This window comes from Palaemon carinicauda, chromosome 4 (assembly GCF_036898095.1).
Source record: "Palaemon carinicauda isolate YSFRI2023 chromosome 4, ASM3689809v2, whole genome shotgun sequence".
NCBI classification, from domain to species: domain Eukaryota; kingdom Metazoa; phylum Arthropoda; class Malacostraca; order Decapoda; family Palaemonidae; genus Palaemon; species Palaemon carinicauda.
The window spans coordinates 96,434,242-96,452,904 of record NC_090728.1 but is presented as its reverse complement, the minus strand read 5'-3'; the positions used below and the strand labels follow the sequence as shown (position 1 = coordinate 96,452,904).

The following is an 18,663-nucleotide window of genomic DNA, read 5'->3' as shown; positions in this document are numbered from 1 at the left end:
GCTGGCGAGCAGGAGGAAGATCTACGGCAAGACTCAGCTACCGGAGATCGTGGTCCACAGCAGGCGAGCGCAAGATCGCTACTGATGGTGTTCAGGGGAACTGACACGCGTGGCAGATCGATGGCGATCGTTGACGCGTAGGAGATCGCTGACGAGCAGGCGAACGTTGACGCGTCTTATGGTCACTGGCGAGCGGGTGATCGCTGGCGAGCAGAAGGCAACGCGTGGAAGCCTGTGCGTAGAAGAAGAGTCCTTGTCCAAGACATGAACCGAAGTTCTAGATCGCGAGGGCGAACGTGGGCGCACAGGGCTCGTAACAGGAACCAACAGGAACAGCAGAGATGATCATCATGAGAGCGCTGACGAACAGGAGAGCGCTGGCGAACAGGAGAGCGCTAGCGATCAGGAAAGCGCTGATGAACAGGAGAGCGCCTGTGCGCTAACACTGAGCACGAGAGCAGGAGAGCGCCTGTGCGCTAACACTGAGCACGAGAGCAGGAGAGCGCCTGTGCGCTAACACTGAGCAGGAGAGAACACAGCTGAAGGGCGCGCAGGGGAACCCTGACACGCAAGGGAAGAACCCCCGTGGGAGGCAACCCTTTGCCCCGAAGGGATCGTTGTCCGTCGGGAGCCGTTGCCCGTCGGAAGAGGAGGTCAGACTGCTGTCCATCTGCACCAGGGGCGGAAGATCAAGAAGAAGGAGTTGTAGGCTGCATACGGAGATTCAAAAAAGCGTCTCTTAGCTCCCTTATAGGGAGATGGGAGGCCCTTACGACGTAGCGGACGGTGAGCCTTACGGCGAAGGAGGCCAACAGCAACAACAGCAGAAGAGTCCTCCGAAGAGGAGTCTCTATGAGTGTACTCTCTCGCCAACGAAAGAGAAACACTTCGCAGAAGAGACGGGTCAGCCACTGACCTAAAAGGAGCAATCCTCCGAAAAGGGGCTCCTGCAGTTGCCCAGCCCCTTGAGCGTAACTGCAGGTGCGACCGCTCAGCACCAAGAGCATAGTCGAACGAAAAAAAGGCAAGAGAAGAACCCCCCAAAAGGGGAAAAACTCAAGCCTGGAAAGGAAAAACTTCCCTCGGAAGGAAAGTTACCCACCCAAGGAGGCGAGCCTCCTGAGTGTTCTAAAATGAACTGGAGAGCTGTCAATCGTCACGGGAGTACAGTGATACCTCGGTACTCGACCATAATCCGTTCGAGATCCGTGTTCGACCTCCGATTTGTTCGAGTACCGAATTTTTTTTCCCCATAAGAAATAATGGTATATATTCTATTCCGTTCCCAAGCACTCGAACAGGCCCAAAATATTAATAAAACGTGTACCTAAACAACAATAATTATCTAAATGTGTATGAAATTGGTCAGAAAATCCTATAAAACAATTTTAAACCATTTACTGTACTAAAATAAAACAATTTTAAACCATTTTCTGTACTGTAGTGAACATACCTTTGAGCAGCGGTTCGATGGCATACAGGGATGGATGTGGAGAGGATGGAAGGGGGAGGTTACTGCTTGGAAGGAGAGTCCCCTTCCATGATGTGGCGGGGTAGTTCTCCTTCAGGAGTTGTTTCTCTCTCCAATGAAAGGGTGGGCAGATCTATTTCAGGGGTTTCTTCTCTTCTTTGTCTCTTCTTTGGAGGAGAAACAGGCTTTGATGTAGCAGCTTTCTTTTCTTTTGTGAAAAACTGGTCTATTGTTAATTGTTTCTTCCTCCTCTGCAGTATTCTTCGAAAATGATACATGACACTATCATTAAACATATGCACTGCCCGGTTTGCTACTGCAATTTCTGGGTGGTATTTTTCAGCAAAAGCCTGCACATCTGCCCACTTGGAACAAATTTCATTGATGAGAGAACTTGGAACATCCTCCCTTACCTCATCCTCTTCTGAAGATTCCTGCTCCACAATCAGATCCTGCTGCTGTTGTTGTTGCAGGTGCAACAATTCCTCCACAGTCAACTCGGTAGAATGGCTTTCTACAAGCTCATCAATATCATCCTTGTCGACCTCAAGCCCCAAACTCCTGCCCATGACAACAATTTCCTCAACGACATCAGTGTCATCAGAAATTACAGGGGTAGCAGTGCTTGGACCCGCCTCTGGTTGGAAACCTTCAAACTCCCTCTCTGTGACACATGATGGCCACAGCTTACGCCAGGCAGAGTTCAATGTCCTATAGGTCACACCTCGCCAAGCTTGGTCAATCATGTTAACAGAGTTGAGGATGCTGAAGTGTTCCTTCCAGAATTCCTTTAGGGTCAACTTCGTGTCACTGGTCACTTCAAAACACTTTCTGAAAAGGGCCTTGGTATAGAGTTTTTTGAAGTTTGAAATGACCTGTTGGTCCATGGGCTGGAGTATGGGAGTAGTATTGGGGGGCAAGAATTTGATTTTGATAAAGCTGTATTCTTCTTTCAAGTCATCCTCGAGACCTGGAGGATGTGCAGGAGCATTGTCCATAACCAGAAGACATTTCATTGGCAAGCTCTTTTCAATGAGGTAAGCCTTAACCTGGGGGGCAAACACTTCGTTTATCCACTCAGTAAAGAATTGTCTTGTGACCCAAGATTTAGTGTTCGAGCGCCACATAACTGGTAGTGCACTTTTACAAATATTATTTCGTTTGAACACCCGGGGGTTGTCCGAGTGGTACACTAACAAGGGTTTGATCTTGCAATCGCCACTTGCATTTGCACACAGCAACAATGTTAGCCTATCTTTCATTGGCTTGTGACCTGGCATCTTCGTCTCGTCCTTGGTAATGTACGTATTGGCTGGCATTTTCTTCCAAAATAACCCAGTCTCATCACAATTAAAGACTTGTTGTGCGATCAAATTTTGTTCATTTATGTACCGATCGAATTCCCCCACGTATTTATCGGCTGCAATTTGATCCGAACTAGCTGCCTCCCCATGCCTAGTAACACGATGAATACCTGTTCTATTACGAAACTTTTCAAACCAACCCCTGCTCGCTTTAAATGTAAATGAATCACTTTCACTGGTACTCGGACTTTTCTTCACTAATTCTTCATAGATATGCAACGCTTTTTCACAAATGAACGCTTCACTAACACTTTCCCCGGCCAACTGTTTTTCTTTAATAAATATTAAAAGCAACTTTTCCATCTCCTCAATCACTTGTGGCCTTTGCTTAGTTACCGCCGTAACTCCCGTTGCAACATTCGCCTTCTTAATCATTTCTTTATGCTTTAAAAACGTAGAAATGGTCGACTTCGCCATTCCGTATTCTACCGCTAAATCGGACACTCGTACACCATTCTCATATTTCGCTATAATTTCCTTCTTCAACTCGATCGTTGTTCGCACTGTTTTCCTCTTCTCCTTCCCCTTAACACTCATTACTTTCTTGGGACTCATTATGAAAGCTAAAAAAGCAATTAAAAGCACTGAAAATCACTAAATCACAACGAATGCTGATCGCGCGTTGTCTGAGTGACGCTCTCGAGAGAACTGATGCTTCCCGAACAAGCGAGAGTGGCCGAGATGGCGCGATCATCACAAAGCCCATGCGGTCGTCACGTGTTCGGCTGGTCGAGTACCGAATTTTTGGTCGAGCACCGCAGCAAAAATTTCTCGAAAATTTTGGTCGAACTCCGAATTGTTCGAGTATAGAGTCGTTCGACTACCGAGGTATCACTGTACTTCCAGAAGAAGGAGACACGCCCCTGACGAAGATCTATAGGGGAGGCAGCAACAGCCGAATCCCCAGGTCTCAACAAGACAGCTCACTCCGTTGTCACATTACAGAAACGAACTAGATCGGTAACTGTAAAAAAATAAAACAGAAATCATTAGTTAACATTCATTCCCCCGGGAAGGCTCCGAAGAGGAATCCCGAGGGAACGGAACACAAGAATTACACAACAGGCACGTGCCCTCACAACCACTTACACTCACGGAAGGAGAGCTGTAACCAACACAGAATTATAACAATTATAATTATGTAACTATGTAATTATGTAATTTAAAAATGAATGAACACTAAAGAAAGAACGAAAACCCCTAAAGGAATCGTTCTACAAAGCTGAAAAATCAACAAATACAATTAGATTCATAAACTAATTGAGACAAAATGTACAGCGTAGCAACACCCCCACACGGGAAGGAAGCTACAAAGGCGTAGTAAGTAACGTAGTAAAAGGGTGAACGACCTCAAGAGAGAGAGAGAGAAAGACCGAAGTCAAACTCGATCGCGACCCATGAAATTACACCATGGTGGCCTAACTGCCGAGGGCTCCACAGAGATATCGTACACTACACACACAAGCACAAACTCTGAAAAGGAAACTTACTGATTTCTATACTCAAATATATACATAAACATGAGAAAATGTTTACATATATATTGAGTAAAAGAAAAGTAAGTGATTAAGTAAAGACAAAACAAACAATGGCTGCCAAGCGAGGACAAAGACAGAGACGTCTGTCCATGTCCGAGCCAAAAGTGAAGCAATTCACCGGTGTGTGAGGGGGGGGGAGGGGTAGCTAGCTACCACTCCCCTACCCCCCTGCTAACTAGCGCGGGGGTAATACACCCTCGTTAAATTCTAATGGCTTGCCATTTCAGCTACGCTAAAAGGTAAACCCAATGTAAATAGCGTGGTTTGTATTTCGGTTATGGAACAAATTTACATTAGTATAATACTGTACTGTAGCCTTACTGTGTCCAGTACATAATGTACATGTGTGCACATGTACTGTACACTGTACATATGTTTTTGGGCTCAAGCCATGACGTCCTGATGGAAGGTTCCTTCAGTAGCTTCCTGAGGGTATATATGACTATAGTAGATATTCCCAGAGAATTAAACTAAAGGTTTCACAGAATTCTAACTTCTGGCACGAGTACCCATAAGGTTTCCCTTTAGGATATCGTATATCAACAGGGGACGTATGCTTGACACGCCACATGGCTATCTGCACCCCACATAGCGTTTACGCTTCGAGGGGTAAGGTGGCAAGTTATGGGAGGAGCCGTTGCAAAGTTATCCTCCTGCGTTACTGTTACAGTACCTCGCGACGTAAACAAACGGCAGCCATAGCTGTCCGCCATCTTGACTAACGTCACGTTCGCCCGCTCCATTCCTTTTGTAGTAGCGCTCTGAGTACAGTGTTTTTTCCCAGTGTTTGCTATTTTCTTGCATTATGTCGCAATCTTCAGCCTCGTCTTCTTCTGGAAAGTTGAGTACCATGATCTTGTATTGTTTAAATAAGCTCTGGCCGTAAAGTAACAATTTCTTATCCTTAAATCTTATGTTTTGTGGCGGAGCTGTGCCTTGACCGGAGGCGTCATGTTGTGACGCTGCTGTCTGCCTCGCATGCTTTATTTAGTTAGCCAAGTACAGCATTCCCGGTCTAATAACTAATTAAAATATCATTAATTATTTAGTCTTCATTGCTAGGAATTAGTTATATTATGCCGACAGTATTCTTCGGCAAACTTAGTTAGCCGAATACTTGCTAGACCGCTAGCCTACCCCTAGGCTCCATGCCTAGTGTTCATGATTACTTCCTGCATGATATAATAAGTGTTCCTAGTGTTCAATTACAAAATGAAGATTTAGGCATTTATTCATACAAGATTCAGTGATTGCATACATGTTTTTTCGCCTTCTAGGAAGCATACAAGGGGTTTCGGTGATCCTATCCTCGACTCCCTTGTCCCTAACCTAGCGTTAGGGCTTTTGTATGCTTCCTTACCTCCCTAGTTACCTTACTAAGGTAATCTCCTTCCTCTGCGGTAGCCTAGGCTACATCCTAGCCCTCATTTCCCTGAATAGCATTTGGGTAGGTTAGGCTAGGATTGTTCTTCCCTTCTCCTTGCCATTGTTCATGGCTTGAGTTTGGGTCAGAACCTCAGAGTACCAGTCGTTCACCCCAGCTCACCTTAGGAGAGCGTTTTTCTCCTTCTGGTCCTTGCTGGAGGTTGAAGGAGAAAGGGCTCTGCCCTTTCCCCTAGTTTGCACTTGGTTGGGTTACGACCCTTCCTCCCTGCGGACTAGCGACTTGTCCTACCCCTGCCTTTCATAGTCTGGGAGAATGGTTCTCCTAGCCTAGGTTAGGCAGCCCTTGGGATTCTGTTTCTTTATAGTTTAGGACAGGACACTAGTGCTGTACCTATGTGAACTAACCTACTCTAGGGTGGAGAGTGTCCTCTCCTACCTAGACAGGCTAGCCTTAAACAGACTCCCTTCCCCTGGGAGAGTTGGTAGGTACTACGTAACCCGCTTCACTCCCTCTCAGGACCCTTTCCCCTCCTCCTCTATCCCTTTGTGTTGGCTTGCCATCACACCCCTGTCCGCCGTCCTACAATTCCACCGCTTGCCGGCGGGTTGTGGGGCCGGCTTGGTCCTTCTGTTAGGTAGTCCGTACTGCTACACTTCCCACATATAGTCGAACTATGGGACAGTTTCGGCGGTCGGTCTGCCGGCGGAAGACCTTGCTTTGAGTGTTCTCAGGCCCTCTCTTAGGCTTCCACAGGCAATACAGTGAACCCTCGTTTATCGCGGTAGATAGGTTCCAGACGCGGGCGCGATAGGTGAAAATCCGCGAAGTAGTGACATCATATTTACCTATTTATTTAACATGTATATTCGGACTTTTAAAACCTTCCCTTGTACGTAGTACTGTTAACAAACCACCCTTTAATGTACAGAACACTTAATGCATGTACTACAGCACCCTAAACTAAAACAGGCACAAATATTAAAGGCGATTTTATATCATGCGTTTCCTAAACACCTAAAAAGCACGATAAAAAATGGCAACCAATGTTTTGTTTACGTTCATCTCTGATCATAATGAAGAAACAAACTCATTTAGTGTACAGTACACATATATGTATAGGTTAGTTTTTGCATCGATTATATTGATTATACAGTACTGTACTGTATGTTGATTTGTTTATTACCAATGTTTTAGTTTACGTATTTTTCTTAGGACTTCCAAATGAAATGTTTTTCTTTATGACGCCGCCTGAAACGACGGCGTGTACGCTCAGTAAACAACCACGCTCAGAACAAACAAGGCATTTAACGCGCATGATGATAGTGATAAATAATGATACAGTACATACAGTATTTACAGTAAAAGCATTTACAAAATATGTTACCTTACAAATATAAATTATACAGTATTGTACGTAGCAAAGCAGGAAAACAATTTACGAGAGAGAGAGAGAGAGAGAGAGAGAGAGAGAGAGAGAGAGAGAGAGAGAGAGAGAGAGAGAGAGAGAGAGAGAGAGAGAGAGAGATTGTTTTACGTACGTAAATGTAAATTTTAAACAAAAAAAATATGATAGGTTACAACATGTAGACTTTTAAAACCTTCCCTTTAACTTAATGCATACAGTACGTACATTACTAAACTATAAAACAGGCAGTAAGAATATTAAAGTAAAAAATAAAGATTGTTACTGTACTCACCACGAAAGAAGTTGAAGAAAAACTTGAATGGTGATGGCGATGAATTTGCTGCACAGTAGAAATGATGATGATGAAGCTGATGATGTGTTCTACTGTGCAGCCAATGATAGTATTTTACGTCTCTTCAGACGGAGGTGTCTTTTCCTGGGACACCTCTTCAACTTCTTCCTGGGAAACTTCAATTTCTTCCGAAGGCGTACTAGCAGGAGGAACTGGCTCTTTTTTGCGAGGCTGGAAGAACATTGTGATCGGAAGTTGCTGCCGCTGCTTCTTTTTTCGATCCAAGAGCATTTTGTAGGAAGTCATTATGTCATCAACCTTGTTGCAGAATTGCATCGAGCGAACCATATCCTCGTCCCACTCTTGCAACATTTCTTTCAACTCCTTCGCGTGGTTGCAGGCCTTGGCAAGCCGTTCTAATGTTAAGCCCGTTTCTTCGACATTTTCTTGGGTCTCTTCCTGGGTATCACTCTCTTCCTCACTTGCCGATTTCGTCAGGTCTTCGAGGTCTGCGACAGTTAGGGGCTGGGAATGGCAGTCCAACAACTCGTCGACGTCTTCAGTCGTCATGTCGCCAAACCCGTCACCTCCAATTATGGCAGCCAACTGCACAGATTTCCGTATTGCAGAGTGTTGGATTTCCGACGGAGTAAATCCCTTGTCGTCGTAAACAATATCGGGCCACAACTTCTTCCAGCTCGCATTCACAGTTGCAGGTTTCATCTCTTGAAGTGCCTTCTGAATATTCTGCAGGCACGTGGCCATGGTGTACTGCTGCCAGTACGCCTTCAAGTTAAAATCTTCATCCTCGTCATCTTGGGCAGCATCCACACACGCAACGAGGTCCGCCAAGGTATTCTTCGTGTAGAGGGCCTTGAACGCCCTGATAACCCCCTGGTCCATCGGTTGAATTAATGACGTGGTGTTGGGTGGCAGGAACTCAACCTGAATGCCCTCATGCGACAGGTCAGTTGCGTGTCCACCAGCGTTATCCATAAGGAGAAGGATCTTGAATGGCAAGCCCTTCTCTAAGAGATATTTACTGACTTGCGGGATAAAACACTGGTGGAACCAGTTGGAGGTCAGCATCTTCGTAATCCATGCTTTTTGATTATGCATCCAGTACACGGGAAGGAGATTCTTATTTTTATTTTTCAAAGCGCGAGGATTTTTCGACTTATAAATAAGCCCCGGCTTTAACAAAAATCCAGCAGCATTGCCACACATCACGAGGGTAATGCGATCCTTGAATGCCTTAAAGCCAGAGGCTTTGGCTTCCTCTTTGAACAGGAAAGTTCGCGACGGCATTCTCTTCCAAAACAAGCCAGTCTCATCCATATTAAAGACTTGTTCCGGCTTGTATCCACCTTCGGCGATAATATTCTTGAACGTCTGGTTCACGTAAGTTTCAGCAGCGGCAGTGTCAGCGGAAGCAGACTCCCCATGCAGGGAAACGCTTTTCAGGGCGAAGCGTTTCTGAAACTTCGCGAACCATCCTTTGCTTGCGGAAAAACGTTTCTGAGGCTGGGAATCAGTGGATGTCCCTGGTTGAGGTTCATCTGCATCATCATCATCTTCAGCATGGTTGCCGTCGTCGTCTTTAGGTTCCTTTGCAGCAAAATTCTCATATAAACTCAAAGCCTTTGTTTGGATGGTGTTCGTATCCAACGCTATGTTCTTCTTCCGGCAGTCGGCAATCCACACAGCTAAAGCACCTTCCATGCGTACGATCGTTTTATTACGCGTTGTAACGACTCGCTTCGCTGATCTGCTAAAGGTGATTGCAGCCGTCTTTCTAATGTTCGCCTCGTCCTTTTTGATATAGCGAACGGTGGATTCGTTGATGCCAAAATGGCGGCCGGCGGCCGCGTAACTTCTACCATCTTTTAACATGTCGAGAAGCGTAACCTTCTCAGCTATCGTCATCATCCTTCGGTGGCGTTTAGGCTCACTACCAGCCTTAAGAGAAGCAGAACGCTTGGGAGCCATTACAGTAGGATTTACGTACAGTACTGTAACAAAAAGTTCAACTTAAAAAGGTCGCACACAGCACAGATTAAACTTCACAAACTTAAGAATGTCTACTCAGCGATACGCGGTAACAGAGAGTGAACGATCCAGCCCCGCGAGAACTTTGATGCTGCGGGCAAAACACCAATCACAGGCTAGATAACAAAACTTGAGTTCTGATTCGTCATCTATCAGCGCTTGAACCAATCACAACCCGTCTTACAGTACTATGATGCGTTGGTTACCTACTCATAGAAGATGCCCCGCGCATACTGAACGTACGTAGATTAAGTACAATACCGTAATAATAATAGATAATGATAATAATACTGTACAGTAATAATAATAATAATAATGATAATAATAATAACAATAATAATTTTATTAACAACAACAACAATAATAATAATAATAACAATAATAATAATACACACTTTACGTACGCTATTTTACGCCTCTCTCTCTCTCTCTCTCTCTCTCTCTCTCTCTCTCTCTCTCTCTCTCTCTCTCGTACGCTTATTCGAAATGTGATTTTTGCAACAAAGAATATTATTGGATGCAGTACTGTACTACGTACGTATACATACAAAAGATTCATGGAAAAGAAGCACATCCATTACAGTACACACCATTCTAATATGGTATGACTGCATCTGATTTGCGTTTCATGTTCGATTTAATTTTACTACGTACTGAATTATCGTATGATCACATTCTCTTTTCGTGTTTTATTTCTTTCTGTGCTGAATTATATATCATATGTAATGCAATGAACAATCAGTAAGAGCAGATATTACTAATTACAGTATTAATGGAATTACAGGTAACAAAATATCGTATTTGGGGGTCTTCAGATTTCGCGGTATTTTCGAATTTTCCGGAAAATCCGCGATATGTATATATATATGGGTTATGGAAAAACCCCGCGAAGTGGTGAATCCGCGATTGTCGAACCGCGAAGTAGCGAGGGTTCACTGTATAGCCGTCCGCCGGCTCTCTGCCGCCGGATGAAAGGTCGCACCCTTCCCTTTCATATGAACACTCCTTCCGGAGGAAGACTAGAATGGGTACCGGGTATTACCCTTCCTTCTCTTCCATCCTATTCTATCTCTCTCTCTATTCTAGTATCGGTCCACTGCTGCCTCCATCCTGCCGGAGATCCTGCCGGCGCTAGCCGCCGGCATCTAAAGTGCCCTACCTGTCTCATTGAATGATGTCAGGGTCGGTCTATCATTGCCAGTCACCTGCCGGCTGCCGGAGGTCGCCTTACCCCCCGACAATAAAAGCTGGAAGGACATCCAACTTACCTTCACGGTTGGAAAGCTGGAACCTGACGTCGCTGGACGTCAGTTTAATGAAAACCTCCCCAAGCTTAATGACCACCTATTGCGTCGGGAACAAGACACCAAGGAGAGGCTACCCGCCTCCCTGTCGCATCAAGTACAACTTGAGGCAATGGCCAGGGACGTACGGGTCCCGGGCTTCTACATGGCTCTTGCCAAGTTCCACCTTGCTACAGTGATGAAGGATTTGTACAGCTTCATCAAGGCCCGGAGAGCCTGTAGAGAGTTCGTATTCGCGGAGGCAACCGTGAAACACGAACCCCAGAAACTAATTTCCTCCAACATCTAGGGAAAACACCTCTTTCCAACTGATCTGGTGAAAGAGATTGTGGACAAGGCTGCCACTGAGAATCGGAACTTTCTCAATAAGTGGGGTATGTCCCGAAAGAGGAAATCTTCTCAGGATGAAGGTCCGCAGCCTAAGAAGAGGTCCAACAAGCCCAGACCCCAACAGCATCAGGCCAAACGCCAGTTTCCGGCTCCCGCTACTCCCCAAATAGTGGCCCAGCCGCAGCAGACCTTTCAGCTGGTCCCTCAGCCGGTGGTGTCCCAGTCACCAGTTTTCACACCAGCCTATGAAAGACAATACACTACCTTTCGCCCAAGAGGTGGAGGCTCCGGCAGAGACTCCTCTCGTCGCCCTTCCAGAGGGAGAGGAGGAAGGAGAGCAGGCGGCCGAGGTGGCAAACCCTCGGGAAACCAGAAGCAATGAAGTGCTTCCGGTGGGAGGAAGACTCCGCCACTTCCAGGATCGTTGGATCTTCGATCCTTGGGCCCACAGCATCGTCAAGAAGGGACTAGGGTGGAGTTGGATAAAATCACCTCCAACCTTCCACCAATTCTTCCAACCTTCAACCCCCATCCTAGAAGAATATGTCCTAGATCTCTTGAACAAGGTGATCAAGAGGGTGAAGTCCACCAGGTTCCAGGGAAGACTGTTTTGTGTTCCCAAGAAAGACTCAGACAAACTCAGAGTCATTCTGGACTTGTCCCCTCTCAACAAGTTCATTGCGAACAACAAATTCAAGATGCTGACTCTTCAACATATAAGAGCCCTACTGCCTCACAAGGTTTACACGGTCTCAATAGACCTGGCGGATGCCTACTGGCACATTCCAATGAATCACCAGGCTTCCTCCTACCTAGGATTCAGGCTTCAAAGAAGAAAGTACGCCTTCAGGGCTATGCCCTTCGGGCTCAACGTGGCTCCAAGAATCTTCATGAAGCTCACAGACACGATCGTCCACCAGCTACGCCTTCAAGGCCTCCAGGTGATGGCCTACCTGGACGATTGGCTGGTCTGGGTGACATCGCCAGAAGGATGCTTGCATGCCTGCAGAAAGGTGACCCAGTTCCTGGAACATCTGGGTTTCAAAATCAACATCAGAAAGTCTTGCCTGTCTCCAGCTCAAAAGTTTCAATGGTTGGGAATCCATTGGAATCTTCAGTCACACCGTCTTTCCATCCCTCTGAGGAAAAGGAAGGAAATAGCCGGTTCTGTCAAGAGACTTCTCAAATCTAAATGGATTTCAAGACGACCGCAGGAGCGAGTACTCAGCTCCCTACAGTTTGCTTCAGTGACAGACCCAGTGCTACGAGCACAGCTAAAGGATGCATCGGGAGTCTGGAGACGAAATGCATCCATCGCTCGAAGAGATCTCAAGAGACCCCTTCCAACCAGGCTTCGCTCACTCCTCAAGCCGTGGTCGGAGGTAAAGAACCTGAAAAGATCAGTTCCTCTTCAACCACCACCTCCATCGATTAACATCCACACGGATGCCTCGCTAGAAGGATGGGGGGGGTCACTCCCACCAGCGACAAGTTCAAGGAACATGGTCTCCCCTATTCAAGACGTTTCACATCAACATCTTGGAGGCCATGGCGGTTCTTCTCACTCTGAAGAAACTATCCCCTCGTCCTTCGATCCACATCCGTCTAACCCTGGACAGCTCTGTGGTGGTCAGATGTCTCAACTGTCAGGGCTCACGATCACCCCAACTCAACCAAGTGCTGATACCTATTTTTTGCCTAGCATACAGGAAGAAATGGCACTTGTCGGCAGTTCACCTACAAGGATTCCGCAATGTGACGGCGGACGCTCTATCAAGGACAAGCCCCATAGAGTCGGAATGGTCCCTAGACGCAAGATCATTTTCTTTCATCTCCAATCAAGTCCCGGAACTGCAGATCGACCTCTTCGCAACAAGCGACAACAATCAACTTCCTCTAGATGTGGCCCCATACAAGGACCCCAAAGCGGAGTGGTGGACGCCATGTCCCTGGATTGGAACAGATGGTCCAAGATTTACCTGTTCCCTCCACCCAATCTTCTGCTGAAAGTCCTCTCCAAACTGAGAACCTTCAAGGGAACAGCAGCCCAAGTGGCCCCGGAGCAACTGGTTCCCCCTAGTCCTGGAGCTACAGCCCAAGCTGATCCCTCTGCCGGGCCCAGTTCTCTCCCAGCAGGTGCAGAAGTCGACTGTCTTTGATTCATCAAAGAAAGTCCGAGACCTTCATCTCATGATTTTCTCTCCCGAGCCGTGAAGAAAAGGTTTGGTATCTCGAAGAAATGTTTAGACTTCCTAGAGGAATACAAAACGAAGTCTACCAGAAGGCAATATGAGTCATCCTTGAAGAAGTGGGTCTCCTTTGTCAAGGCAAGAAATCCTACGGAAATCTCCATAGATTTTTGTATGTCCTTCTTCATTCACCTTCATGGACAAGGCTTAGCAGCCAATACAATTTCCACTTGTAAATCGGCCTTGACAAGACCACTACTGTACGCCTTCCAGATAAATCTGTCCAACGAAATCTTTGACAAACTTCCGAAGGCATGCACTAGACTCTGTCCTGCGCCCCCACCGAGACCCATCTCCTGGTCTCTGTATAAGGTGCTCCATTTTGCCTCTAGCCTGGACAACGAATCTTGCCCTCTGAAAGACTTGACTCAAAAAGTGATTTTCCTTTTTGCTCTCGCCTCGGGAGCCCGAGTCAGTGAAATAGTGGCATTATAGAGAGAAGAGGGTCAGATACAGTTCGCCGATACAGAGAACTTACCCTCTTCCCTGACATTACGTTTCTCGCTAAAAACTAACTCCCCACCAAGAGATGGGGACCTTGGAGAATCTGCCCTCTGAAGGAAGATGTCTCTCTGTGCCCAGTAGAGAGTCTTAAGGTCTATCTTCGAAGAACTTCAGACTTTAGCGGAGGACAGCTCTTTAAAGGAGAAACATCGGGCAGCGACTTGTCACTTAAACAACTAAGGGCGAAGATCACCTACTTTATATGCAGAGCGGATCCTGACAGTACACCCGCAGGTCATGATCCTAGGAAAGTCACCTCTTCCCTAAATTTTTTCCAAGGTATGGATTTCGAAAGCCTCCGATCTTTCACAGGCTGGAAATCCTTTAGTGTTCTTTAAACACTATGCAAAGCAGGTTCACAAAGTGAAAAGGTTTGTGGTAGCCGCAGGTAGTGTGTTGAAACCTGCTGCTTAGTGCTGAGTAGAACAGCGAGTTATTTCAGGACTCTAACTCAACGGGTGCCTGTGTTGACCCTAGTGCGATACATAATGATTTCAGGTGACACTTAGTGTCACAAGAGACTGTTCCCCTACAAGGTGAAAATGACATAGACTCTAACAAGTGTGCCACATGTTTATGGGACATGAAGTGTATTGTGATTCTCAAAGACTTTAGTTCCCCTGGAACTCATGTGTGCAATGGCAAAGTGTTTCCCTTTCAGATTCCACATCATCGTCTTTTACAGTCATTAAGTCTATGTTTGTTAATCAATAATTTTGCTGTAAAATTATTTACCTGATTTATTTCATTGCAAATTTTTCTTGAATAAAATAGAAAATTTACCATATGCGTCTTATTTCGCCCTTCAATATGAAATAAACTACTGTTACAGAGTTTTAATGCCCCTAACTATTCTTTATTATAATCTATGTATAATTTTGCTCCTGTCTGAATTATGCTCACCATAAAAAGTGAAATAATTGTTCCTACACAAATATTTAACTTTCCTGATTTGTCCACGAGACCGACACGATCCTCGCTTCCAGGTGAGTTTATCTTCATCAGGGTACTTCGAGATGTTCCTCACATCCAAACAGGACTTCCCTGCCAGGGGGGCAGGAAGCCATGTCATAGTTTATGCCGCAGGTAAGGACATGTAACGGAGATGTCACGGTCTCTAAGGTCATCAGACCAAAGGAATATTATTTGAAGTAGAAGGCACTATTGAAATAGGGGGAAAAAACCCACGATACACTAATTCTCTGGTACACTTCCATCAGGACGTCATGGCTTGAGCCCAAAAAACGGATTTTGAGCGAAGCGAAAAATCTATTTTTGGGCGAGATGGCCATTACGTCCTGATGGACCCGCCCTATTGTTTCAATTCTGGCCTGTCAGGCTCCTCCCTTTCTTATTGCATCGTGGAGATTGACAGAAACGCTAAAAAGGAATGAAGCGGGCGGACGTGACGTTAGTCAAGATGGCGGACAGCTATGGCTGACATTTGTTTACGTCGCGAGGTACCGTAACAGTAACGCAGGCGGATAACTTTGCAACGGCTCCTCCCATAACTTGCCACCTTCCCCCTAGAAGCGTAAACGCTATGTGGGGTGCAGATAGCCATGTGGCGTGTCAAGCCTACGTCCCCTGTTGATATACGATATCCTAAAGGGAAACCTTATGGATACTAGTGCCAGAAGTTAGAATTCTGTGAAACCTTTAGTTTAATTCTCTGGGAATATCTACTAGTCATATATACCCTCAGGAAGCTACTGAAGGAACCTTCCATCAGGACGTCATGGCCATCTCACCCAAAAATAGATTTTTCGCTTCGCTTAAAATCCGTTTTCTAAACTGTGGTAGAAACCAAATAAAAACAATATTAAGTAGTATTTACTGTGTTAATCATAAGCTCAGTCATCCGCTCGGCAAGGAGTAGTGACTTTTTAGGTTAGGAGGTAGCCCACCCTAGCGCATCCCATATTCGCGAAAATTCGCTTTTTGCACCTCTGTCTGTAACCTAACCACCGTAATAAATGAGGGCCGACTGTATACTAAAAACATAAGTAAAAAGAAGTCAAAGGCCAGTTTAAAGAGATGGGCAGAGAGAGAGAGAGAGAGAGAGAGACGAACGTCTACTATCACCAAGCCAAAAGTAAAAAGTGACGAGACAATACAGGTGTGTGTGTGTGTGTGTGAGCAGGGTAGCTGGCTACCCCTCCTACCCTACCGCTAGTTACATCTCGGCAAAAGTCTTACGTTATTCTTTTAGCTTCACCAAAAGTATAATCCCTACAAATAGTGAAAGGGTTTGTACTTAGTGTAGGAACAAATTAATGTTATCATGACAAAAAAAAATTACCACAGTAACATTATGCACAACTGCAAAATCCTAAGTGGATACATTTTTTATTATTAATGAAAATAGTGTTCTTAACCTGTAAAATACACTTGGTATTCAGTGACATACTGTACATACCTTTTGTTTCCTGTTTAAGAGCACATATATCTGGTCTTGGAACTTTAGAAATTTGCTTCACATCCCTAAAGTATTGCTGTAACCATTTATAGCACACTTTCATTATTGTTGACAGATCTTGTTCCTTTACTCTTACTACTAGTACATCATTTCTGAAAAAAAAACACGACATAAAGAACTTTATATCTGAAGATCATGCAAATCACAATTGCAGTACAGTTTTCAAAAGTGAAGTACAGTATATAGTCTAAAGTTCACGATTTAAGGTAAATCAATCCTGAGTAAAATGAAAATACTCAACTCTGATATGATTTATTATTTATCAAAATCACTACAGTAACATAATGATGACTATGAATTATAAATTTCCAATTGCTTCTTATTGGTACACGCACACAACTTACACAAGACTGGAAATCTTTGATAAAAGTTTGGAATAATAAAACTACTAAATTGATTTCAATTACCCATTTTTTGGACCTCTAAATTCTGAGATAGTAGGTGATCGTGTCCACCTTTATACCTTCATCATGGCATGGATATTTAATAAAGATTATTTTCTATATAACTTCAGGAAACTAAAGGTTCATTTTTCTTATTAGCAGTGAGCTTGGGTTTATTAGAATTTTATTATTATTATCATAATAACTAGCCAAGCTACAACCCTAGTTGGAAAAGCAAGATGCTATAAGCCCAAGGGCTCCAATAGGGAAAAGCAGCCCAGTGAGGAAAGGAAATAAGGAAATAAATAAATAATGAGAACAAATTAACAATAAATCATTCTAAAAACAGTAACAACGTCAAAACAGATATGTCATATATAAATTATTAACAATGCCAAAACAGATATGTCATATATAAACAATAAAAAGACTCATGTCAGCCTGGTCAACATAAAAACATTTGCTCCAACTTTGAACTTTTGAAGTTCTACTGATTCAACTACCCGATTGGGAAAATCATTCCACAACTTGGTCACAGTTGGAATAAAACTTCTAGAATAATGTGTAGTATTTACCTCATGTATTTTTCTTAACACTACATGGGTTCAGGTAAGTCTTCCAAATGAGTTCCCAGCTTAAAGAGGCGTTAGGTACGAGGAAACTTATTTTGGTAGGATGTTCAATTAAGTTAACCGAGGTATGTTTTGATTACTTTTTGTTCTGTTGTCTCTAGATGCTCACTAAGATGACATATTTTCACAATTTCTGTAATTTTATAGAAAAATTACTAGATTGTCTTGAGTGCAAGAAAAATGACCCATTCATTTGCTGTTTAGTGTGGAGACGGTTCACCTTTTAAAACAATCCATAGAAAAATCAATTGTTTAACCTTATGAATAATTAAATTTCTTTGCCATTGGCGAGTGTAAACAAACAAAAAAAATCTTTGAATACAGGAGAAAGAATTAAAGGGGAATTTACTTCAACTGTCTTTTCCAAAGATTTTAGAAGGAAATTTACAGTCTTGGTTTTCATTTGGATGTTTAAATAAGGGATTTTGACAAAGGAAAAATCTATTTCTGGGCGAGAGACCTGTGCCGCCCAGTGAAATGCTCCTTTTACATCATTTCTAAGGTAAAAGCTGCTATAAAATTACCAGAGAAAAAGTTGTATAGGAATGCTAGGTTGAACCCAGCTCGCTCACCTTATAAGGTGTCGGTATAATACTGGGGCGTGATAAATCACAACCAGAGGTCTCGCAACATTTAGATATCTCCTCTCAATATCCCTGTTACAGCGAGGTGCCGTTCAACACCCAACTCCGATCTCTACTACTAACAGTCCGACCCACGCCAGTGACGTCACTCCTTATAGCACCCAAGTTTGGGGCCCAAGATGGGAGGGAAGTCAGGGTGGGTTCACTGGGCGGCACAGGTCTCTCGCCCAGAAATAGATTTTTCCTTCGACAAAATCCCTTTTCTGGGCTCTACCTGTGCTGCTCTGTGAAATAAGGCCAGAGAAAAAGGGTCACAAACTTGGCACAATACCTGAAGGGAAGTAATTAAATACAAAATAATACTAAAGCATGTTTAATCCAAGAAAAGGACATACAAGGTATCCCGTAGGTAAGTACTCTCAAACATTAAGGAGGGATAATAAATAGAATTGTGGCAAAAATCCCACACTAGGGATGGCAGATAAGGCAAAGAAAATAACGATGCAAGATCAAAATTAATAACATCCTTAATAGCAAATTAACAAAAACCAACTCGTGGGAGAGTAAGACCAATAACAGGTATAATCAAAATCAACTCGTGGTAGCGTAAGACTATTAACAGGAGTATAAAAACAAGACACCATAAGGGTGTAGCTCAAGTAAAACAAAACCAAAACTAAGAAGGAACAATG

The 18,663-nt window shown here is 44.2% G+C and overlaps 1 protein-coding gene across 2 annotated transcripts in view; it reads right to left on the bottom strand.

Moving 5' to 3' along the window:
• The window catches only part of LOC137640072 (methylated-DNA--protein-cysteine methyltransferase-like), a 137,855-nt gene that overhangs the window by 90,145 nt on the left and 29,047 nt on the right, over positions 1 to 18,663 (bottom strand). For both annotated transcript variants that reach the window (XM_068372514.1, XM_068372513.1), the window contains exon 3: positions 16,313 to 16,464. In XM_068372514.1, coding sequence (XP_068228615.1) covers positions 16,313 to 16,464 — 152 coding nt within the window. The remainder of the gene's footprint in view (positions 1 to 16,312; positions 16,465 to 18,663) is intronic.